This window comes from Eubalaena glacialis, chromosome 2, assembly GCF_028564815.1.
Source record: "Eubalaena glacialis isolate mEubGla1 chromosome 2, mEubGla1.1.hap2.+ XY, whole genome shotgun sequence".
Lineage (NCBI taxonomy): Eukaryota > Metazoa > Chordata > Mammalia > Artiodactyla > Balaenidae > Eubalaena > Eubalaena glacialis.
Genome location: NC_083717.1, coordinates 41,834,667 through 41,860,834, shown reverse-complemented (window position 1 = coordinate 41,860,834; position 26,168 = coordinate 41,834,667). Strand labels below are relative to the sequence as shown.

Below are 26,168 nucleotides of genomic sequence, written 5' to 3'. Positions count from 1 at the left end.
GTTGACATATTGTATTTCACTCTAGAAAGCAGAAGGACATCGGTGGGTAAAAGTTTCAGGGAAGGAAATTTTAATTCAGAGTAAAAAAGAATTCTTCTTAAACAATCAGAATGATCCTCAAATAAAAGGAACCACCTTGGGATACAGGGAAGCTTCTGTAAATGAGTCGGTCAATCAGACTGTGAATGATTGGGGGTGTTGTAGGAGGCGTTCATGTACTGCATAGACTCATACTAGCCCCACCAAATGCCCCTTCCAAGTGTGCGTTTCTAGGATTCTGCCATTTCTTTGACTCTTGAAGCTTAGTCTTTCCTTGACTGGCCTTGGAAAAAGTTTTCCAGTGCACAGGATTTATGCTTAGCTCTGTGCCCGGAGAGTGAGGGCAGGGATCAGATTGTATTCTCTACTTGGAAAGAAACACTGATGTATTCTTTTCCACTTTTAACCTGAAGGAACTGGAGTCCAAATCTGGAGATGGTTTGAACTTTGATGAGACTCAGTATGCCAATCACCACAACATTCTGACTGCTGCCTCCCCAAAAGGGCTTTGCTTGAATAAGGACCAAATCTCCTGGGGACAAGAAAGAGAAGTCCCTGTCCAGACCTCCCTTCTGAGCAGAGTGAAGATGGGGAGGTCCAACATACATCTAACCTCCAAAAAAGGACCTGGAATGAACCCATACCGAAATGCACAATCCAATGGTCTTGGGATAGGTTCTTCTGGAAGTGAAATCTCAGACATTCAGGCGTCCTTCAAAGAGGATGCTTGGGACATAGATGCAATTTCCTGCCCAAGGATAAGTGCCTCCTTTTCCAATTCCACTAGACCTAGAGAAACTGCTGAATTAATAGATAAGCTCCTGCAGACACATCCGATGTATATCGCCTTCCATGACCCCTATCTTTATATGGCCAAAGCTAGAAGAACCAGATCTGTGTCTGACTTCACAATGACGGCATTTCCTGATTTCTGGGGACATTGTCCACCTCTCTCTGCCCAGTCCATGTTGGAACGTAAATGTGGAGTCCAAAGGTGATGGTGCTACTAACTTGGGAGCTATATATATTTTTTCTTCTTTAGTATTTTTGTAGGTGGAATGGTTTGTACAGATAATTCTGTTATCTTCAGGAAAGTGAGCATTAGTCAGGAGCATGTTAAAAGCCTTAAGGAAATTTTCGACAAATATACAATCTTGCCTCCCTACTAGGACATTTCATAGCCAAGGGTAGGGTGGTGGTAGACATGTGTTTCCACGAAAAGAATTTCTTAGATGATTCTAATGCAACCCCTTACCCCGTATCCATTGCAAATCCTACAAAAGGGAAAGATTATCCAGTTTCTCCAAATACTGGGATCATTCCTTAAGGGAAGGTTCTCAGGAAAAAACAAGTATGGATTATTTGGGATCACTTTTCTCATTCACTGCAAACTGGAATCTGATCTCTTGTTAATGAGAGGAGGTGGTGGACCTCCATCCCACAGTCCCAACCTTATAGAACCTGACTTGGCTTGGGGAATAGTTTTGCTACATCACTGAGGATTGTAAGGGAAAAAAATGCATCCTGCAGGGAAGAAACGTTGTGTGATGGATTATTCCCAGGATGCATGAAACGGAGCTTTGCCTTTGGATAGGAATAGCGAGATTAAAAAGAAAATTACTAAACTCAAGGAGAAAACTATTTTCCCAGAAAATATACTAAGTATGCATACACTAAGTCTATGGAGCAAAGTGTGCATAGCAGTAAGTTTTCTTAACTTATTAGCAAGTTCATCAGCAAATTGATGGTGGATCCCAAGAACTGCTCCCACTTGGTCTCCTGGCTGACATCTCTGACCTCACCCCTCTGACCTTATCTCCATGCTCAAGTTCCTGAGAGACACACCACAGGGGCTGGCCCAGCAACAGCTCCCCACTGGACAGGACATCTTCCCCCTGAGTCTAGGCCTCATTTTGACCTTCCCTCCCCCTTCTCCTACCCCTCCCCGCCCCAGAGACCTGGATCGGAAATTCAAGGAGGGAATCTGAAATATCCCTTAGGTATCCTTCCTCCCTCTTACTTAAATCTCCCAGATATTGGTGTTTCTCAGAGAGAAGATTGACCATAGTCTTCTGGAGCAAACAGAACCAAGGACTATAAATGACACAAGAATTCAAAGGCTTATTGGAACCTCCCAGACCATCAGCAATCCTAATGTCTCCTTCAAAACTGTCTTAGTGCAGAGGGCCCTCTTATTCACACAACCAGAGGCTTCAAAGTCCCTCAGCCCAAATGCTCTTGACAAAACTCTCCTTTGAGTAGAGAATCCTCCTAAAACTAAAACCTGGCATCACTGCTTCCTACATTCCTACCGCTCAGTGTATGTAATTTTATTTTTTGATAAAGAAGAAAAGGAAGGAGGGGCGGTGCTTTTTGTACTCATTCAGCTCAAGGTTGGAGCATTATTACATTTTTCTTTCATAATTCTCTGATGAGTCCCAAGGCCCTTCCCACATGACCATAGGATGAATGGGGTAAGGAGTGAGGGCCAACCCTTAAAATGTTTCCAATTTTCCTTTCCAGGATCAAAATATTTGAGGATGTCCGGAGGCTCATCCAGCCAAGCGATATTATAAATAAAGTTGTCTTCAGTCTAGATGAGCCTTGGTAGGTGGTCTTGAACATCAGTGGAATGAGGGGGGTGGGAGTGTAGAATATCCTTTTAATGGCATGAGCATAAGAATATTTTAAGTCAGTAATCCATTCCTTCTCCTAAAATCAACACAGTGAAAATTCGGGTTAAAGATCTGTAAGAGAAAGCTTATCTCTAAGATATGTTAAACTGTGCCCAAGAATAGCAATAAGTCCCATGTTCAAAGCTTCTCTATTTCATTACAGGCCTTTGCAAGACACCACTTCTGACTGCTTACGGTTCTTCTCCAAGTTTGAGTCTGGAAATCTTCGCAAAGCCATCCAAGTGCGTGAGTAAGTAAGGAAAGCTGCAGGGACCATACTCAGTATGGCTCAGCCCTGTTTTGTATCCCCCCCAAGGAGACATTTTCGAAGTTTTCCCTTTTTGGGACGTGGTGAGTGGTAAGTAATATTTTTTGGTACATAAAATATTTCAAGGAAGCCCAACACATAACAAATACAAGTGGAGCTGTTTGGGATGGAGAAGGGAAAGGCAGGCATGTTAAGATTCCTCCTCAGCCTCCTTCTCTTTCTTGTTTGCTATCTCAGCTTCTTCTTCCTACAACTCCTGCTTTTATTATTTATTCTCTTCATTTATCATGTTCCAAGGATCCAGGAGGGAAGACCTAATTAGGAATCTCCTAGTGAGACAATGAGCAGTCCAGGATGTGCCTAAGCTCCTGGCCTTACTCAGGTCTTTCTCTTTATATCTGCCTTTGGCCAGAGTGTAGAATCCTAAACTCATCAGATGTGGTCTGGGTGACAGAGTCAAATGACAGAAAACAAACCTACTTACAGGCAAGGATTTTTTATGATCACTTTTTGGAGAGAGCGTTGTGGGCATAGCAGACAATTTGAGGGTCATAGACTTCCTGGAATTGTTCTCATGAGTGTCCCTATAGTGCCAACTATAGCTTCATTCATTGCATGGTGAGTTCAGTGGTTAGAGTGTGTTGCTTATAGTGATGATGGGAGGGGTGGGACACCATCTGCTCTGCTACGGCTTCAACAAAGCTCTCCCCTTCCACAGATCTCACTGTACACTGCCATTTGATCAGAGGGCCAGAGTAGGAGAGTATGAATGAATCAGGGCAAAACCATTGCCCTTTCTAGAAGAGCAACTCAAAGAGCATTCCAAGGGGATGGGATAAGAATAGTTTTGAAAATGAAATATCCTGATGATAATGTTTAAGTCAAAGCTTCATTGCTAATTCTGTTGCTCAAGCTTGAAAAAGTAATTTTTTGGAGATATAGTGATTGGGTGGGGACACATGAGGACTTTCTGGGGTGCCGGAACTGTTCTACATATTGATCCAGGGAGTTGCCACACAGGTGTATCCAGATGAATTTGCTTAAACTCGTTGGGCTGTACACTGAAGATCTGTGTACTTTACTTCATGTAAACTAAATCAGTTAAAAAGGGAAAAAACAAACAGACAAATCTTTCATTGCTAGTCTAATTCATGTTTGTTGCCTCACTGGGAATTTACATATATTATACTACTTAATCTTTACAAACAGTACTGCAAGTTTAGGCACTATTTCTTTTTTATAATTAATTAATTAATTAATTAATTTATGGCTGTGTTGGGTCTTCGTTGCTCCGTGCGGGCTTTCTCTAGTTGCGGCCAGCACGGGCTACACTTCATTTCAGTGTGCGGGCTTCTCATTGCGGTGGCTTCTCTTTGTTGTGGAGCATGGGCTCTAGGCGCACGGGCTTGAGTAGTTGTGGCATGCAGGCTCAGTAGTTGTGGCTCGCAGGCTCTAGAGCACTGGCTCAGTAGTTGTGGCGCATGGTCTTAGTTGTTCCGCGGCATGTGGGATCTTCCCCGACCAGGGCTCGAACCCATGTCCCCTGCATTGGCAGGTGGATTCTTAACCACTGTGCCACCAGGGAAGTCCCTAGACACTATTTCTATTTTTCATTTGAGGAGACTGATGCTCAAAAGTCATGTCTAACATCAAATAGTAATAGCATATCCAACCAGATGTGACTACATTTTCTCTGGGATATAGCACACTTGCATTTTTCCAGCTGGACAGAAACTTCATTACCATTTAATAAAAAGATAGGCTATAATTGTATAACTGACTCTTCTAATACCAGGACACTGATCCCCCTCCTTAAATTTCTAAAGCCTCTGTCCAATATTGTGAGATAAGGATGACAACTATAACTTACCAGCCAACCAAGATCCTGGATCTTACATCTGTCATCCAGAACCTGAGATGTGTAGATTTCTCAGTGTTGGAAGTTCTCTTAAAGGCTTTTAACACTCTGATCTTGCTTCTGACTTTGCAGGTTGGAGTACGACTTACTGATCAATGCTGATGTGAATAGCACGCAGCACCAGCAGTGGTTCTACTTCAAGGTGAGCGGTATGAGGGATGCGGTCCCTTATCGCTTCAACATTATCAACTGTGAGAAGGCCAACAGCCAGTTCAATTACGGTATGAGCTCTTGGGAAATAGAGACTTTCTCAATAACACCAAAAATGATGTCACTTTTGAGTGCTTGAATTATTATCAGAAGCCCTGCTTGGGTTGCAAAGGGTTTGAAGTTGGGCTGACATGTTTTGGTTGCCAGCTATGGCAAGATGGCAGCCAACCTATGGTGAATTGCTACTATGGGAGGGGAAACTTGAAACTCTCCCTCTGCTATGAAATGTTAATACCTCACATAACTTTCCACTGCTTCCTGCCTCCCTTGCCCCACCTTGAACTTTTTGAGGCCAGTGAGCCCTCTCATTTGTTCCTTCTCTCCACCTCCTAAATCCCATAGGAGCAAATGTATTGATCTGTTGATATTTGTCACAGACAGGCAAACGGCACAATTCCATTGGACAACACTGATTTACACTCTCAGAAAACTCTGGAGAAAGTTTAAATTCTCCTGAATACCTGTGGCAATTTTAGAGGAGACGTTTGAGGGACAATGACTGACTAGTAGCCCATATTTATTTTGGATGTTTCTAGAAATGGGAAATTCTGCGTGTTATTGCTGGCTCATATACTAATGTATTAGTGGCTCTGAGTAAGGAAAAAATATTCCCCGTAGCTCCAGGTCCGAGCATGGGACATTACCCCTATTTTGTACTGATTAAATAGACTCTTGCTGGTATAGAAAGAGAAAAGGTAAGCCTTGACTCTTGTATTCACTTGATGCAGCGGCTGTAACAAATTGTCACACATTTTGTGGCTTCAAAGGAGACAAATGTATTCTCTTACAGTTCTGGAGTCCATAAGTCCCAAATCAGTTTCACTGGTCTTAAGTCAAGGTGTTGGAAAGGCCATGCTTCCTCTGGACATTCTAGGGGATTATTTGTTTCCTTTCCTTTTCCAGCTTTTAGAGCTATGTTCCTCACATTCCTTGGCTCATGGCCCTTTCCTCCATCTTCAAAGTCAGCTGCATATCATCTTCAAATCTCTCTGCTTTGGCCACATTGCTTTTCCTCTGTAGTCAAACCTCTTTCTACCTCCCTCTTGGAAAGACATGTGTGATTGAATTTAGGGCCCACCAGGATAATCTCCCCATCTCAAGATACTTAATTTAATCATATCTACAAAGTCCCTTTTGTCATATAAGGTTAATATACAGCTTCCATGGATTAAGACCTGGGTATCTTTGAGGGCCATTATTCAACCTACCACAGCTCTCCTTTTCTATTCCCCCCCCCCACACCTAATGGATTAATCCTGCCTTTATTTTGTGTAGGGATGCAGCCAACTCTGTATTCTGTGAAGGAGGCTCTTCTTGGCAGACCTGCCTGGATACGGACAGGCTATGAAATCTGTTATTACAAGTAAGTTAGAGTGTTGTTAGCTTCCTTTGCTCTTTTGTTCTCTCTCAATTTCCTGCTTCTCCATGTTAATCTTATAAACCTGAGCAATCTGTGCTTGTCTGCTGTACTTGTCACTCTTCCAATGGCAAACGCTCTGTCCTTCAGAAACCTAAGTGTGTTAAATGGCACCCACAGTAGACCTCAAGAAATATCTTTTGATTTTCTGAAAAGTCATCTATTCTTATTTAAACACCTTAAAACCTTTAGACCTTACTGTTGGATATTATTATATAGACTCAACCTATGACTAGTGCATCAAGCTTCAGTTCTTTTCCTGTTTCCATTGGTCCCAGTGAACAAAAAGTGTGAGATATTCTAACTTATTCTTATCCATCCCATGCTTCAGTTTTCCAAAGCAGATAAACATGAATATGTGAGAAATATACTTAAGTAACCGTTCCTCCACAGAAAGATAAATTTTGGAAAAAATAGAAGAGAAAGGTATTTTCAGAATTCATCTTCAACTCTTGATCAGTAGCCACTTTCATCAATTTATCCTGTAAAGTTGTAATGAAATTTGAATTATCCATATATTTTGATAAAATACATGCATGCATTCCAGACCCATGAATTGCTTATTTGTGCATTTTCCTTTGATAGAAAATAAAATACAAATTCATAAGACAAATAAAAGGATAGAGAGTGTGGACAGGTAGAAACTATGTAGCTAATTATTAGCTTGTTGCTGGTTTCTTATAAAAAACTGATAGGCTAGTACTTATTTTCTTGGATAAAGTAATTTATATCTCTTTCTGAGATTACAGGAGGCCCCTAAAAATATTATCAGGCATTCTTAAGTTCAGGATAGTCACAAATATCAAAAAGAAAGAGTAAAAATGCTTATGCCTCTTGGCTTTTGAGACTGTTAAGGACAGGAGCATTGACAGATAGGAAGGTCAAGAATCTTGTTGCTCTATCAGACACAAGGGCAATCATCACCATAGAAGTAAGGATAGTCTATAAAGCACAGAGATGGGCTAACAGTTTGTAATGAAAGAGTCAGCAGTCTTTAGTCTTGGATGTATTAGAATATGGACCTGGGTAGTATTTTCATTATATTCTTCAGAACAATAGCAAAGCCATACAATGTTGTTGGTTTTCCATAGCAATGACTTTCTGACCCACCTATCTACAGACTCTCAGGATCCTCTTATGGTCCAAAGAGATTGAGACTAAAATCATCTCAGGGTGATAGGGGCCACAGCTGTAGGGGAAAATAATGGAAACATAAATTTGGACTTTGGTGTGTCAAGAATAACTTTTAGTGTCCTCGAGAAATAGTAATTCTAAATAAACATGAAAGACCCAGCTTGCAGTGGGCTTGGATCTGGAGGTTAGTAAGAGATTAGACAAACATAACATTCAGCATCCTCTGGGGGAGGCGGGGGGTGGGGGGGGGAATAGCTCTCCCTGGAGGCTGCTTCCTTGGAGGTGGGGGATAAGGCGTGGGCTTAAGGGGATTTAGAATTTGCCAAGAGGAAAAGGAAGAAATCAAACATCCCAAAGCGGAGCCTTGGCCTAAAGAATGCCAATGTTAATGTTAATAGCTTTTAGATTCATTAACAAGACAATTGTTATGTGATTAAAGAGTAACAGAGGGGTAACATGAAAACCATGAATGTGTAATGTAATTCATTTTTCATCTTCCAGCTATGAATACAACAGAGATGAATGGATAAGATTGCTACATTATAACGTAGTTTGTTTTACACCAATTCACCGCACTGTGTTAACGTATTTCCAATAATGTGATCTAACAACAGGATAGATAGATTATGTGTATCTCTATTCAACCGCAAATCAGAGTGCCTTTCCCTACCGTAGAATGCCTTAGATTATACAATGTATTTATTTCTCTCTTTTACCCATGACAATCTTTGAGTTGATCTGCTTTTGAAGATTTTTTGGCTTCATCCCTGACTTTATGCTCTCTAATGTATTAATTTGGGAGAACTTTACCTCCTATTTCTTTGTCTCCAGTATGTCATCAGGAGCTCAGAAGTCTTATTTCTATTACATTCTTATATTTAGTACCATGTTCTAGAGGGGGTGCCAGGGTGCTTATTGTGGAAAGAACCATGAGCCATGGTACCTGAGTGTATCTATGGGAGGGTGAAAGAAAAGAGTACTCAGAAAGAATGGGATATCCATTTCCTTCAAAAAGTGATAGCAACATTGATCAGTTAAGGAGGTGGGCTGACTGCTTTGTGGGTCCGAGAATCATCACTTAGAAAGTGATCTCCAAACTATTTTGATAAGATATACTAATCCATGTACTTTTAATACAGAATTGTTCATAATTTTAAAAAATCAATTATACACGCCTTACTATACTAATATATTATACATACTAGAAAACATGCAGAAAGTTTAGAATTTTAAGACATGGGGAAAAGATGACAAAAATAATTTTAAATTTAAATCTTTAAATTTTAAATGTAAAATTGTTATATATTTTTTTTACTATTGGTAACTAGGGGCATCCTATACCCTTAAGGTTTACCATGAAAAATATAGTTGTAAATTGCCTTTTGGCTAATTTTGAAAAATTGTGGTTAACTTCTCCCATCTAATTCGATAATTTTTACACAAATAAGAATTCTTGAGAAAGAGCTAATATTAAGGTAGGAGGTAGGCCATGTCAATTCTTTCATTTTCTCGGTCATCTTTGTTTAAAATGTAATATTATTATCCATTTTCTCAGTCATTTTTGTTTAAAATGTAATATTATTATCAATCTCTGAATTCCAAGCAGAATTTAGAAAAAACTAATTATCTATATTGCAGGGTTTAGTTTAATTTAGATAATATAATCTGTAAATCCACTAGAGAAGGCTTCTGCAAGTTTAAATACCTTGCCAGAAGCTAAAATCTAAAGAATGAGAGAGATGGTGAACTATTCTCATCCCTCCCTCAGGAAGCCTACTGTACAGCAATCGATACTAAACTACCTGACATATGAAAACCATAGATATAAAATGTAATGTATTTTTCATATTCCAGCCCTGGAAAACAACAGAGAAGAATGGATAAGACTGCTATAATGTAATCTAGCTTGTTTTATAATTATTCATCATAGCAGCTTTACTTGGACAGCATAAGGGCAGCGTTGTCCATCCCCATATTAAACCTTAGACAACTTTCTTTCTTCCTTATTAGATCATAATAAATTTAAAGAGAAATTCTAATATCTTCTCCCTGTGTTCAGTAGATCTGACCTTCTTGCCCCTCACCTGGGGTACCTCCTCCCCCCAATCCCACCCCCTCGCCCACCCACCTGGCAGATCCCTAAGCCAGAAAATCAAAAGGGATCCTCCAGAGGGAAGAACAGAAATGGGCAGGCTTATTTTTCCATGCCTCTTGTAAAAGTAAGCGAGGACTGTTTTAGTTTCTGCTTTATTTACTTCCCTGCGGTCTGCTTCTCCCTCTAATGTACACAGCCTCACACCTTTTTGAGTTTTCTTCCAGCTCTGGTCTAAAGTAATTTTGGTGCTGAAGGGCAGAGGGAGGGAAGCTGCATGCTCAGAGTGGCCATGTAATACATAACAGCCGATCTCTTCTGACATTTATCTCTGCTTGTGAGAGGAGATGGAACAGTTCACTCATGAAGATGAATGTCATGCAAGAGCTCTGCCATCATGCATCTTTCCCAGGGATCTCAGGAGAGAGATTTGGTGCTATACAGAATATTAGAAACTCTGCAGACACAGGGCAGCCTGGTGACTTGACTGCCCTGCCTTATTAGATCCTGTTAAGTGAAATGATGCTCCCATGTTAAACAGAGCCATCGTCATTATAGGGTTATCGAATTCACTCTCTATCTTGGCATTTGCTTCTTTCATGCACACACAGGAAAAAAAAACTTCCCAAAGATAAAATTTAAAAAAATGACTTCTCAGCATATTTTAACGTACAAATGGAAGAAGACTGAGTCCATAACCATGCATTTGTGTACTTTGCTTCTTGCTTCATTGAAAGCTTTATGATTTTAAAAGTGCAGACCCTTCCGAGGATAAATTGTTCAGGGAATGGAAAAGCAAAGGGGAGCCTTTTAACTGTGGAATGAATGGCTGATCTATCCATATCATCTTTGACCCAACATGCATCTAGGATCTGGCATATTTGAGAGCACACTTGATTTTCACCAGGCTTCTTCTCCACCTAGAAGAGCAGATCAAGGAGAGAAAGCTTCTGGAGTGAAACTTCTACCACTCATTAATGATGTGACCTTGGGGCAAATTATTCCAGCCTCTCTCAACTTCAGATTCCTCATCAGTAAAAGGGGATAATAATGGTATCTACTTGATAAATCTGTGCTGAGGTTGCAGTGAAATGAGATAAAGCACATGGAAATCTTACAACAGTGTCTGGTGCATAGTGGATGTTCAGTGAATGTTAGCAATTACTAGTAATTAGTAAAAGCTTCTTAGTGGCATCAAATACCAGTGACATAAAGAATCATAGTGGTATGAATAATTTTCTTACTAGCTCTCATCTGGATTATTTTACATCCCTTCTGTTATTTTAGACTTCAGGTTTATAGGTATCCCTGATTTATGAAAACCAAAACTTCAAATTCTTATTTGCTGAATTAAACCAAAAGACCTCTTGTCCTTTTATCCATTCTTATGAGACAGGTGATAAAATGAAAACAAATCTTGTTTTTGGGGTAAGCCCACACCTAGGGTTGAATCCTGTTTATTGTGTTTGCTGTGTGGAGTTCCTCAAGACACTTAACATCTCAATTTTCCCAGTCTGTAGAGTGTGCATAATAGTACCTTGAAAGGATATAATTAGGATTAGAGATAAGATATGCCAAGTATTCTAATTATTACTTCTAGAGTCTTAGGTCCATTTATTCTACAGGCCTTAGTTGAACAGCTGCTAAGTCCAGGTACTATGCCAAGCTTGAAGATACACAGGCAAATAAGCATAATCCCTGCCATAAAGCATGGGCAGTGAGGGAGAGGCACAATGTGATAAGAATTATGTAAAAGGGCGGATATTGGGGAAGGCTTCCTGAAAGGGGAAACACTTGTGTTGAGTCTTGAAGGAGGAAGACGAGTTGGCTAAATGAGGAAGAAGGAAAGCATTTCCATACAAAGGAAGAACATGGGAACCATTTGAAATATAAAGGATGAATGTTACTGCCTTGCAAACATCCCTCAGTATGTTCATATCATAATTGGGAAAACAAAAAGAACTTGATAGGATCTCACTTTATCATGGACAGATCTAATTGCAGCAAGTCAAGTGTTTCATTTTGGAGATTTATGGAACACTTCACTTTGAAGAAGGTGATCTTGGGAAAGTTTAAAGGTTTCTGAAGAGGAAAGCTTTGCTAGAGGTGGAGTCATCTCCGGGACTCTTCTACTACAGTGCAGCCACCAGGAGACTCCAGTGGGGAAGCCTGACGTTTGCTTTAGTTTCACCTACAGCGTAGACCCTGGATTAGGGTTGCAAGTGAATCTCCTTTAGCTGAAACTCATCCTAAATGAGGTGATTTTCATTTTTCTTAAATTCCAGCCATCAGCAACCGTCCTGAAGAGGGCTGGATTATTAGTGGGGAGCTTTTAGTCTTGCCCACGACAATCTTGCCCATGAAGCTACAGCAAGGGTGTGTGTACAACAGGTGTGTGTGTGTGTGTGTGTGTGTGTGTGTGTGTGTGTTGGGAGGGTGAGGAGGTAGATTTTATAGCCCAAACTACCATTCTAAACTTTCCTTAAATCAATAGAACCTTGGCCCACAGAAGCTCAAAAGCTAAAAATTATTCTATTTTATTTCTCTCTCCATTTCACTGTAGCTGTTCCCTGCCCGGAGTCCAGTTTTGGTTTGAATGGTGGAAAGAGCCTAGGGATGGGAATTTCATATTCTTATTTTTACTCTCTCTCTTGTTCTCTCTGGTGGCTGGTGGGGTAGCATAGAATTTGCTTAGGATGAATGTGCCTGTGATGTGACTTCAGTGTACTTAGTACAGTGGGAAGCCTAAAAACAAGCAAGGCTCATGTCAGATGAGACCACCCCCACTGGCCTCGGGGGCATCTTATTAATCTTGAGGAAAGATGCAGGCTCTGTCTCCACTGCATGTAGGTGAAAAATTTGGTGATGGCAAGGCACTAGATGTATGTTTCCACCTGCCTTTACCTTCATGAATATATATGTGTGGTGTGTGTGTTTTCACACTCATGCATGTGAAGCTCTATTCCACATTCTGATTGGTTGTCAAAATGTTGACAATTTGACCAAAATGTTGACTGGCTCATTTCACTTAGAACAGAGGTGTAATTGACTAGGTTCAGCTAGGTGTAAACTGAATGTGTGCTTGCAGTGGAGCCTTGAAATCAGAGTGAATAAAGGTAGAGCATATGTGGTTTGCACGCTTCTGAGTTACCATCTGCTTCTTTACATACTTGCTAATAATGAGAGCCTTAGCTCTGGAGAACTTTGAGGAAATCTGGAGAAAATAGACTCAATTAGGTAGCAAGATCCAGATGGCACCATGGGTAAAGATGCCTTTTTGGGGACTTCCCTGGTGATCCAGTGGTTAAGACTCTGCTTCCACGGAAGCGGGCGCAGGTTCAGTCCCTGGTCAGGGAACTAATATCCTGCATGCAGAGCAGTGAGGTCAAGGAAAAACAAAAAAAAAGTTGTCTTTTTGAAGTTTCTAGTCCTGTAGTCACAAAGGATATGGGTCCTATCAATAGGATGCTGAAAAGCTTGTACATCGTTGGGGATTTCCTTCTTTCCCTAGGATGACCGAGGATCCAGGGTGCCATGTTGGCAGAAGCTGATGCAAGAGAAGTGTATAGCCTGATAGGTCCTAGTCCGTGGAACTACCAATTTCCCTTACTCCCATTCTTAGTTTTATGAATATTGAAAAAACCACAAAACCAGACAGTAGATTTTCTATTTCTTCCTTTCTTGCTCACTTGATCTTTTTTGCTTTGGTGGGAGGTGTCATGAAGGTAGCAAAAAAGGCAGAAAAGAATAATCCATATTTTTTATACTTGCAAGAACGCACAGAATAATTATCTGCTGTTTCTTCCCTCTCCCCACCCTTTCCCCCAATGAAACCCCAAAGCACAACGTTCAAGAAAGCCAGCGTTGTAAATGTTCAAAGGTGGAATTACATCTTTTGGTGTCCCGGTGTATTTTGCATTATAATGCAGCCTTGATGATAACATTTCTCAGGAAAGCCTGCACAGCTGTCTCAGCATCAAGAGGCAAAGAGGGAGCGTTAACTGGCAGCGTATGGGGAAAATATTGCTTGGAATGTACTTCTGGGTGCAAATTACTTTGATACTGTTCTCTGAAGTGTCAACATTGGTTCTTCACCTTTGACAAAGGAAAATGTTCATTCTCAAGCTGTAAGAAGCTGAACCACATTTGGGGTGACAAACGTTTTCCTTTGGGAAGAAAGTATTGTGTAGTGGAAAGAACAAAGGCCTTGCAGGCAGATCTGGGTTTGAGTCCTGTATTGGCCACTTATTAGCCTTTTGACCTTTGACAAATGGATTTTTCTAAGCTTTTGTTCTTTCATCCACACAATGGGTTGTTACAGTGATAACAAGATGACATACATTGTGTTGAGTTGGAACTCTGTATAGAGTAGTGATTGCTAATAACCCATCTGGCAGGCAGAAAGGAAAGGAGAAGCTGGACTGTGTTATCTGGAGAGAGGCAGGGGTTGAGGAACCCAGATTTGGGTAATAAAATATATGTCTATAATAAAATCCCAGGAAGAACACAATTATTCACATTTTCCTCTGTTTTCTAGTTCAGTGACTCTATAGCCTTCATTTTCAGACACAGCAAGGAAGGGCCTATGGCATAGATGCCACAATTAGGAGACAGATGGATTAGCCTAGATGTTGCTGATTTGGGCTCATGACCTGGCAGTAAGCTCACTTCTCTATTTCTCCGTTTTCTAAATTTTGCTCACCAAGTGTTTCAAGTGAAGGACGTCTTGCTAGTACATAACACTAAAGGTTTATGGCATCTCGAACCCTAAATGACTGTTTTCCCCACCTTTCCCTCATTCTCTTCTCTTCTCCTTTCTCTTGTAGGAATCATTATCGCCAGAGCGCAGCCATCACAGGGGCAGAGTCTGGGAAGTGCTATTACACCCTCACCTTTGCCGTCACCTTCCCGCATGCCGAGGATGTCTGCTACCTGGCCTACCACTATCCCTACACCTACACCGCCCTCATGGTACCTTCCTCTCTACAGCCTTATGGCGGCCCAACTGAAGGGGCTCTTTGAGGTTTTCCTGGAAACATTCAGGAGACCCTGTCATCCTGGTGGGGACTTCAGCCTTCCAAGGGCAGGGGGACATTTCTTAGGGGCTCTATCTTTACAAAGCCCTCAAATTAAGCAAGGAGAAATGAGATTGGAATGAGATCATTCAGTTGAAATGGGGTAAAACCATGCAGGTCAGCTGAGATGCAGATTTAAAGGACATGGGCGCATTGAGAGGAGTGAAGCAGAGGGTGAGGAGGTGAAGCTTGGAAAAACTCCCTGAGTTCACCTTACAGCTGCTTCCCCATTTCCAGTGGTTCCCACGGCTGTGGGCTGGAGGCTGCTAGAAGGATCCAGGGCAGACAAGAAGGGTGGAACAATAAAGCACTGAATCACTGCAAATGTGGGTCACAATCTTTATGAGAGGAGGGTAGTGTCAACCTGTCCAAACTCGAAGTCAGCATTCCAGTGTCCTATCAGGCCCTGCACAGGACTCATTTGACCAATCTGAGCAAACTGCTTAAACCATACAGTTTCCCGTCCTTTGAAAAAGTTGGCAAACCATCCCTTTCCCCTAGCTATTTCATGGATATCCTGAGGATTAATGAGCTAAAGTATCTCTTATAAAGTACTTTCACCCTTTGCATTAATGCAAAATGTTATTAGCATATTTATAATAATATGTGTATAAGCAAACAGATATATCACTTAGCCTGAAGGATGAGCATTTTCATTGCAAGTCTGTGATAAGGAGTTGGAAAAGATGATAACCAAGAACATCTTTCCCCTCAGAAGGAATGTTCAAGTATAAATACAATTTTTTCTCCATTGAGAAGGCATACCTTAAACCACTTGGCTAACTGCTTTATAAACGTACATCTGCCCTTCTCTCCATATGTTGGTTTGCCTAAAGAGAGATTTTTTTTTTTTTTACTATTTCCCAGATTGCAAAAGATATACAACTAGTATTATTTGCCTATTGTACTTAAGAGATCTCAAGAACTTAATCCAAGAAATGTGCATCACAAGCTTTGCTGTAACAAGGCATGTTTGTTTTAAAACATGCTCGTTGCCTTTAGGGACTTACAACAGGCAAGATTCATGATCCCCTTCAACAGCTGTTCTTATTGTCTTGCCTGTGAAACCCTGCACATGAAAACTCTACTGGGGAAGGGGATTCCTTTTTGAATGCGGGTTTGCCTTTTCCATCTGGGGAATGATCCATGGTTCCAGGACACTATTCTTTACCCTTGTTAGAATATCTTTGACCTCCTGGAAATTCTCAGTGGCAATTAGTATAAAAGTTTAGAATACAAAGGGGCTTGGGGAATTGTCTAATTCACCTTTATCATTTATAGATGCAAAAACTGAAGCCTAGAAATCTCACATTTAGCTAGTGGCCAAGCAGGGAACAGAGTACTGGCCTTTGACATCTATTCCTGTCTGAATAGAAAGTCTGAAACTCCTTCAGCCGGCCTTGACTGCATCTGGCTTCTTACTTTGAATTTCAGACTTTGAATCAGCTTGTAGGCACTTAGCAAGGACCCATCAAAGCATCTTGGAATAAAAATGGGATCATGTTTGGGGAACAACACCCTTCTCACCTGAACCACATCCATAGCACCCAGAGTTATAGACAAAAATCTTGGGTTGATGACTTGAACTCAACCATTGGAGGTTATATAATCACACAACCTGATGATTATATGCACCTATAAAAGTGGGCTGCCATTGCAGTAACTACTGTATGTCATAGCTTTTGTCTTTGGGACAACTCAGTACTCTTGTCAGACTAAAGCACAAGGTCTAAAGTTTACAATGAACAAATAGTTTAGGAGCCACTGAGGTCAAGTTGGGGATAATTTCATATTGAGGGGGGACAAAAATTCAAGAAAAGAAGACCCCACCATCACTTGGTCTCAATGAGAGGAAGAGAGAGGTCTTGTTCATTGATGCTTATTGGCTTGTTACTTTGCCTATTGACTGAACCTCTTCCCACTAGGAAGAGGAGAGTTAATGAGAAAGAGAGACAGGAAAAGGGTAGCTTTTCATTTCTTTTAAACGAGTAGAACAGAATAAGAAAGACGATTTGTTACTTGAAGTAAAAAATGTATATACTCAATTTTAGGTTTTACATTTCCAATAATGCATGGGCTTTGTCTTCTCCAGGTTTAAGGCAATAATTGACTCTGTGACTTCTCTTAAAAAACTCTTCCTCCCATCATGGACAAAATAAGTACATTCTGTAATGCACACTAGTCATTTTTATTTTTGGACATGTCCTAAGGAGAAACAGTTTTCTTCCAACAGATCAGTGATAAATGTGAATGATACCCCAAGGGCAGAATTAACTGGATGTTACTTGGGGGTTATGCTGAGGGGTGGAAAATATATTTCTATGTGGAATTCACAATTTTGTAAATCACTTATAATATGGATTACATTTACTAATTATAGACATTTTTATAGCAGAGGACATGTATTTTGGAGGTTTTTCAACATGAATATAATTTTACAACCTTAAAAGTTTTATTATTCTCTTGTAATAAGAGAATTAGTATTTGGATCTTTCAAATTGATATCTTCCAGATGCTTGCCAGGAACTCTGTTGGATAATTGTCCAAATTATAGTATTAAAATAAAGCTGAAAGAAAGAAATACAATATTATTGTAATTATGAAGCAAGCAAAAGGAGTTCTATTTAATCATCCATCTCAAGGTATCAATAATTGCAATGATTGTTAAAGTGTTGTTAGAATATTTGTTAAAGTATTTGGATTATGTTCTGGATTGCCCCTAGGTAGCCAGGAGTATTGGTTGAAAATAGCGCCCCAAGAGAGTTTCTGATGGACATTTTAGAGAGTAAGAAAATGGGATCTCACTGAGAACTTATAACTACATGAGTTGGCAAGAGATAAGAAAAGTGATCAGAAGTAGGATACATGTGTTGGGAGATCTTAAGGCTTTTGAAGGGTAGAGTAGGGTTTTCACCAGATGCATATACCCACTGTGGTAGATGCTACCAGCATCATCTTTAGAGATAAAATGGAGTGTACTGTGGGGAGAGTAAGGGAGGGGAGGGGGAGAGAGGGAGAGAAAAAGAAAGAATTGAGAATTAGAATGCCATATTCACAATCTCTTATAAAGGGCTCACATTTAAAATGTGTCAAGTAGGAAATATCGACTTACATGTGGTAGATCAAAGATGCAATGAGCAAGTCATAAATCAGTGCTGTCACTTAATCAATAGACAGACACCTATCTTTGCATGGGCCAAAAGAAAGGACAGGCACCAGTGAAGGGTTCTGATGTTGAGGACTTGAACACAAAGAGCCATTCTGGAGGAGCTGAGGTGTGTGTGGATGGTGAAGTCACTGACCACAGGGACCCCTGAATTCCAGGGTTTTGAGCACAATGTAAGAACAAGTTTTGGAGTCAGACAGGCCTGGATTTGGGTCTAAGCTCAGTGTTGTCTTGCAGTGTAGTCATGGGCAAGCTATTTAACTTCTCTCAGCCTCAGTTTTCACATCTGTAAAATTGGAACCATTGAAGTGGTTATTCTACGGGTTATCAAGATTACATGACTTGATACATAGCAAGTGTTAGCCAAGTGCCTACAACTAGTAAACAGTATTAGGTGGTGACCATTAGAAAGTTTATTCTCTCTTTTTTAAAAATTAATTTATTTTTATTAATTAATTTATTTTTTTGCCTGCATTGGGTCTTTGTTGCTGCACACGGGCTTTCTCTAGTTGTGGTGAGCGGGGGTTACTCTTCATTGTGGTGCACGGGCTTCTCATTGCGGTAGCTTCTCTTGTTGCAGAGCACGGACTCTAAGCATGCGGGCTTCAGTAGTTGTGGCTCGCGGGCTCTAGAGTGCAGGCTCAGTAGTTGTGGTGCACGGGCTTAGTTGCTCCGTGACATGTGGGATCTTCCCGGACCAGGGATCAAACCCATGTCCCCTGCACTGGCAGGTGGATTATTAACCACTGCACAACCAGGGAAGTCCCTATTCTCTTTTTTATGATGATGTGTGATTATTTTCTCTGTTGATCTGATTGGAAGACACCCATTCCACAATACATAATAAAATTAAAATTATGTAAAAAAAAATCCTAATAAAGGACCAAAAAGAAATAAATACAAAATCTACTGATGGTTTTCTTAGGGTGGTTGATTGTAATTATTTTTTCTTTACTCTCTATTCCAAATCATCAGCAATATAACTTGGTTTATTTTTAATGGAAAAAGGGTATTAAAGTCACTAATCAGCAAATCTGTGAATACACATCCAGAGACTAATCACTTCTCTCAGTCTCAAAGTCAATCTGTATAACTTAGGGAGAATGGTATTGGCAGACTGGAACAGTTTGAGAAAGCTCATTAGAACCTGCTTACAGCATGTTCTCTTGCTTTCTATTTAGCTTAAAGGTGTCATTTGTTCTTGTGATGAGAAGCCTTCGATTCTCTGATGAGTGTATTTAAGTGACAACTGAGAACTAGGCAGTACCAAATAAAATAGGCCATCTCCTTAGGGGTGAGCTTTCTTCTGAATTAGGGGGGACAGGGAGTGTAGCAGTTTAGGGGATAACAATGAGAAACGAACGATTTTTGAGTGTATAGTGCTTCTTACTTTATCAGTAGCCACCAGCAGGGTAACCTGCTGAGGTCAAGTGAAGCCTTTTATGGAAGTTTTAAGGGAGTAGCTGATAAAGCAGAAGGGGCAGAAGACTCCTGCCGAGAGGCACCAATGAGGCTGCAGGCTAAGTTATCAGCCGGATGTCTTTCGTGGGTAGGTAGGATTTTCTTTTAAGACAGCCTCTCTGGGGGTTTCCATAATTGCCTTGAACTCATTCCCATTTTTATAAAGAAACCCACCCTTGTGGCTTCCACAGGGCTGTTATTAGGGTTGGTTGTTGGCACACACATTCAGAAGCCCTGCTTCTCTCATCAGTGATCCCAACAATATCCAACTAGACATGGCCTTGCTGGACCTGAGATGGGGGCGTTCACCTAAAAATCATCTTCAGGAGAACAATACAAAGCCATTTTCGCAAAAGGCAAACCAACAGAAGTTTATAATTGGTTTACTTCTTGAAGTTGTCTGTGTGACTGGAGCTAGAATAATGCACTAAGCACAGAGGTGTTATGTATTCGGTGGCAGGTGGAATGGTCAAAGGGACAGAGATTTCACTGAGGGGCACAGGGAGAATGCTGCATGAACAATTACAGAAAATGGGCTTAAGCTAAAAGATATTAGGCATTTGTTGAATTGTAATATTAGTAATCATGAAAAATGTCTTAATAAAAATTAACAAAGAACTCATAGGAGAAGAAAACTTTCAAACTTTGCTTCCTCCAGCATTGCCCGTTAACGTGACAGTGTTTTAAAGCAGTGGTCCCCAACCTTTTTGGCGCCAGGGACCAGTTTCTTGGAAAACAATTTTTCAGTGGACTGGGGGTGGGAGGGATGGTTTTGGGATGATTCAGGTGCATTAGATTTATTGTGCACTTTATTTCCATTATTATTACATTGTAATATATAATGAAATAATTATACAACTCACCACAATGCTGACAGGAGGCGGAGCTCAGGCTGTAATGCAAGCGACGGGGAGATGTTTTAATACAGATGAAGCTTCGCTGGCTCGCCCTGCCGCTCACCTCCTTCTGTGTGGCCCAGTTCCTAACAGGCCACAGACCGGTAGCGGTCCATGGCCCTGGGGTTGGGGACCCCCGTTTTAAAGGACAATGTACGTGGGCAAAAGAGGTTTTTTCTTTATTCTTTTTTTTTTTTTTACTTTTTTCTTTTGTATCTAATTGTGTTTGATGACTTCTACAGACAAAACTGCTTCCAAGCCTCCTTCCCTTATCTGATTTATAGAATCTAGATTTTATTTTTTTTTCAAGATTTGGCAAGAAGAGCTATGGCCTGTTTGTAACTTTTGTGACATCACAGAATGATGGCCAGTACTTTTCTGGAGAAGGGTCTCTATCTCTCCCCCATCTCCCCCACATCTTGTAGCCATAATAAAATGTGAAACAAATAACTTTGATGGCAAGAACAAAACAAACAAACAAAACAAAACAAAAACCCTCAATTCAGCAGACAGTGTTTCCCAAAGCGTATTCTACAGCACTCCATGATCCTGAGATCTTTAGAGAAAAAGGGTTGAAGAGTCACATAAATTCTTGAAACACTCTTTGCTAGTTTTTCTTCTAAAAGTTCAAAATGTATATTGGCATGTTAAAGAATCTGAACAATTCTGCAGCCATGAAAATGTTTTCATTTTCTTTAATTCACCATATCCCAGGTGCCTTGGCTATGAATGTCCACCCCTCTATACCCCAGCACTTCATAACATCCTGAAGGTTACATTTTGGGAAATGATTCAGGAAAGGGTATTGATTTCCTGGTTTGGGGGCCTGGAATCTTGATAGTAATTGTGAGGCAGAGTCTACTCAGTTCAGATTTCAATAATTAATATTGGGAGCAATTTTCACCCAGAAATGTATGAAAGTGATTAAAATAATTCATTTACGATCACAGAGTATCATCTAAATCCAGGGCAATCTTGACTCTTTATGAGGGTGCTGGAATTTCCTTTTACCGGTGTGGCTGAGATGGGCCAACATTCAGATGGGATCATTTTCATTCTTGTCCTGTGCCTTCTCTCCTGGGATGCCAGATGGACACTTCTTCTATTAGCGCTTTAATTACACTGATTTAATATTTATTTTCTTTTTAATATATGAATTTCTTTCATGAGCTTCTTTTAGGAGGATGTTTTTCTATTCCTTAATGGTTTTATTTTTCCTGTTTTTAAAACCATTTTTACTTAAGTCTAATTTCATTCAATTATTGTCAGAAAATGTGGCTTGTACAATATCTGCTTTTTAAAAAACTTTTAGTGAATGTTTTTTCATGGTCCTGCATATGATTAATTTTTGTTATAGTTCCCTGAATGTTTAAGAAAAAAATAAAGGATGCTCTCTGTAAAGACAGCTTGACATATATCTATTAAAAACAATATTGTTCAAATACTCTATATTATTTTTTTTTTTGCAATTGATTTATTCAAGACTGAGGTACTGTTTTAAAGCCTCCCACTCTTAGTACAATTATTTCCCTTTCTGCCATTTTTGTGTTGTACATTTCAATTCTGTGTTATTTGATTCTTAAGATTTATGAGTTTTTTATGTTCATTGTGAATTGTGCCCTTTATCAAAATAAGATTTTTAAATCCCATTTAATGCACTTGGTCTTGAATATGACTTTGTCATATATCACTATTGCCAGGCCCGCTTTAATTTATGTTTGCTTAACCATTTAGTTTCAATATTTATCTTTTAAAATATTTTAGTGGAGGCAAACAGAACAAGAAGATAATTTAGGAGTGTTTATCATACACATCATGGGTCTTTTTTTTATTCTCTTTGAAAGTTCCTTTTATATACAATAGGCAGTGGGATTTTAAAAAAACTAATCTGAACGTTTTTGTCATTTAATAAGGCTGTTTAACCTATTTATACTCAAGACAATTTTTGGTGTTACTTCTGTCATTTTGATGCTTCACTGCTTTTCTTTCTTTTTTTCTCTCCCCCTTCCCCCATTCCTCCCTTCTTTCCTTCCTTCCTTCCTTCCTTCCCTCCCTCTCTCTCTCTTTCTTTCTCTTTTATGCAACATGGAGTGATCATATTTTCTTTGATTTTTTTTTTCCTACAGTGTTTATAATTCTACTAGTGTTTCCCTTTTAGTTCTTAAAAAAAATTTGAACCTACATTTCTTCATCAAAAATAACAGCTAAAATTGAGTGTTTCCTGTATGACAGGCACTCCTCATACACAATAAACCGCTAAATTATAGCAATCATTGAATGACATAGGTAATGCCATTTTATATACATTTTAAAGATGAGAAAACTGAGTTACAAAGAGGTTAAGTACAGAATTTAGACGACTCTTCTAGAATCCACAACCAAACTTTGAACCCAGGCAGTCTGACTCAAGAGCCTGCCTTCTTAGTCATCTTGCTATTCTGCCTTTCCATTTTCAAGAATTAAATAATATTATGCTCATGTAAGTTGAAAAGTTAATATGTTGTTTTACTTTATTCCTCACTTACACATTTCTTTTTACTTTCGTTTTAGAACCAGATGATGAGATTAACATTTGATAATATGTGTTTTCTCCCCCGAAAATTATTTTTTATGTTTGTATTATGTAGTAACTGTGTTTTCCAATAGTCATTTAGGCAAACCTTGTTTAACTGAACTGTCCTTTGATATCATTCTTTAGTTTGATTTGGGGCAGCTGAAATTTGTCTTCAAGTTATTACTGTCAATAAAGATAAGATGATATGTTTCCTGAGCTCTTGCATAGCTGAGCATGTATGAGCAGAAACTCATGAGCAAAACCTTGGCTGGTTATAGGTTTACTCGATTATAATCCTCTGTACTTTCAAACTCTAAGCAGGGCCTTTGTGTTTGTGTGTATACCATTAGTTAGCCTCCTGGTCTCCTCAAGGGTGTGAGACTACCACCCAATCTCTAGTGCTGGTGCATCACAACAATGTGTGGTTGACACACTTGACAAACAATCAGAAGACTGAAGTACAAAGGTTTGGTCAGATAAATGGGCCTTAGGTGAATCTCATCTTGAACCTGGGATAGCCATGATCCTTCGAATTCCTTTTCTTAGTATTGTGTCAAATGCTGGCTCCAAGAAATACCACCAGAACAACCTGTTTCTAACACGAACCTTAGTGTATTGCGTACCTTGGTGTGTTAGATAGAATAATGCCCACCGCCCACCCCAAGATGCTCATATTCTAATCCCTGGAACCTGTGAGGATGTTACTTTATGTGGCACAAAGGACTTTGCAGATGTGATTAAGTTAAGCCTCTTGAGATGGGGAGATTATGTTGAACTATTAGACTGGGTCCAATGTAATCACAAGGGTCCTTAACCGTGAATGAGTGAGACAGAAGAGTCAGAGTCAGAGAAGGAGATTTGACCATGGAAGCCAGGGTAGGAATGATGCGATTGCTGGCTTTGAATGTGGAGGAAGACACCACGGGATAAGGAAAGCAGCTGACCTCCAGAAGCTGGAAAAGGCAAGGAAATGAATTACCTTCTAGAGCCTCCAGAAGGAGCGCAGTCCTGCCAACACCTTGATTTTTGCACAGTAAAACCCATTTTGGACTTTTGACCTCTGGAACGGTAATACAATAAACTCGTGTTGTCTTCATCCACCAAATTTGTGGTAATTTTTTACAGAAGTGATAGGAAACTAATATATTTGATAAAGGAGAATGTGACAGAGTCTTGATAGTGTCTCAAAGGGGGAAGGGCAAAGCTGGGGTATTAATTAAGACTTTAAAGTTTTGTTAAGGTCAGGTATTTTAACGTAGGGGCTTGATTAACATTGGGTAAAGATCATGATATAATGGTTAAAGATTGGTGGACACTGTAAGGCAAGAATCTTGAGGAGAGGGGTTCAAAGGGTCTTGGATCAAGTCATTGATACTTTCTATTGAAGAGTTGATGAGATATTCCTGAAAAATAATAAATTTATGAAAAATAAGTTTATTTGTAATTTCTATTTTCCTGGGCAAGAGTTTCCTAGGACATTAAACTTATGTTGATGCAGACAGGGAATAATAAATTCATATTAATCTAGGAAACAGGCTGTGTGGAGGCAGATGATTTGGGGTCTCAGTTGTAAGGAGGATATGATTCAGGGTCAAATTTTCAGGTATCCCTGAAGCTATAGGAAAGGCCACAGAATCATCTGGTAATCTTTTCTTTCCTTGGAACTTTTTCTTTTTCCTTGTAAGTCAAATGTTTCAATAGAGTACAAGTAGATTTTAGTCTCTTCCTACCCAGATGCTAAGATTTTTACTTAACTTAGGAAATTCTTTCTCTTATTTCCCAGTGTATTGGTTTTCTATTGCTGTGGTAACAAATTATCACAAATTTGGTAGCTTAAACAATTGAAAAAATTAACTTACAGCTCTTTTGGTGAGAAGTTCAACATGGATAAAAATCACTGGGCAAAAATCAAGGTATTGGGGCTGTGTTCCTTCTGGAGGATGGTGGAGGAGAATCTATTTCCTTGCCTTTTCCAGCTTTTCGAGGACACCGCATTCCTCAACTTTTTACCCCTTTACCCCCCAGCATGGCAGGCTGAGTCCTTTGCATGTGGCTCTGGTCCTTTGTGGCTGGGGAAAGTTCTCTACTTTTAAGTACTTTTGATTAGATTGGCCCCAACTGGTTAATGCAGGATAATCCCCCCACCTCAAATAGACCTCAGTCTTAAACATATCTATGAAGTCCCTTTTGCCATGTAAGGTAACATATTGACAGGGTCTGAAGATTAGGGCATGGACATCTTTGGGGGAGCCATTATTCTGCCTAACACCTCTGTAGTAAATCTTTTTCACATGTAAACACTTCCTCTACCTTTTGAAGGCATTACTCCATTTTTCATAAAATATATTATGAATTTTTTATAAATATTTTCTTAGGAGTCATGTTTGTTTCATTTGTCTAGCAGACATGTAATTTGTTAAATAACAAGGTGGGCAGTTTTTCCTCGGCCCTCTTAATACCTATTTGAATGTGTTAATACCTATTTGATCTTCAGCTGGAAGGACGATTGTGTGCACTGACGTTCTTGTGTTGGAGAAGGACCGCTTCCCTTTCACTGGTTACTGAAGTCACCGTGTCCCTATTGTTAGGGTATGCAGTGTGGTTGGGAGGCAATCTCTTAACATCTTTATGACTAATTCCACTGTTTGGGTTATTGAAAGTATCTTCAGAGGTCTTAAAGATTGTTGACCAAGAACCCTATTTTCAATGGTTACCCCATTTTTGTATCTTTCTGCATTTTAAATGAGTGTTTAAATGGGAAGGTAGGGTAGGGGAAATCAATTGCTACCAGTTAGTGGTTCTCTTCACTTAGCATTCTCCCTGGATCAATTGCTTTCTATTTTCCTTCAATATGCTCCCAACTCTCCTTATATTGCTTGATTCTAAAGTAATCTGCACTGCTGAAGCTCTGTCTCATGTTCCCGAGTGTCCTGCATGTACTCTGTCTTCATGATAACAGCATTCTTTACATGCAACTGTCATGGGAAGAATGTTGTATACCCCTGCTCTTTTGCTTTCAGTGCAACTTGAAAACAGATATTCTACTGTGCAGACATAGGCAGGCATGATGCTTCCTGTTCAGCCTCATTGAACTTCTTCCAGGGAGTAGGAAGAGCACCCCTTTTAAATCACTTAATGCCCACTGTCAGGCAGATTAGGTTAACAAAAATACTTCTAAACTATAAGGAGTTAGATGAATATAAGCTTTGTTGCTGCTTTCACCTATTGTTATTATCAAAAATCTTAATATACACTTCTGTTTC

General features: G+C 39.8%; 1 protein-coding gene across 1 annotated transcript in view; it reads left to right on the top strand.

Moving 5' to 3' along the window:
* Nucleotides 1–26,168, top strand: part of AGBL1 (AGBL carboxypeptidase 1) — a 728,885-nt gene that overhangs the window by 116,164 nt on the left and 586,553 nt on the right. The window contains exons 10-15 of the mRNA XM_061181782.1: nucleotides 453–1,033; nucleotides 2,563–2,646; nucleotides 2,878–2,964; nucleotides 4,973–5,121; nucleotides 6,386–6,473; nucleotides 14,580–14,724. Of these exons, the coding sequence (XP_061037765.1) occupies nucleotides 453–1,033; nucleotides 2,563–2,646; nucleotides 2,878–2,964; nucleotides 4,973–5,121; nucleotides 6,386–6,473; nucleotides 14,580–14,724 (1,134 nt within the window). The remainder of the gene's footprint in view (nucleotides 1–452; nucleotides 1,034–2,562; nucleotides 2,647–2,877; nucleotides 2,965–4,972; nucleotides 5,122–6,385; nucleotides 6,474–14,579; nucleotides 14,725–26,168) is intronic.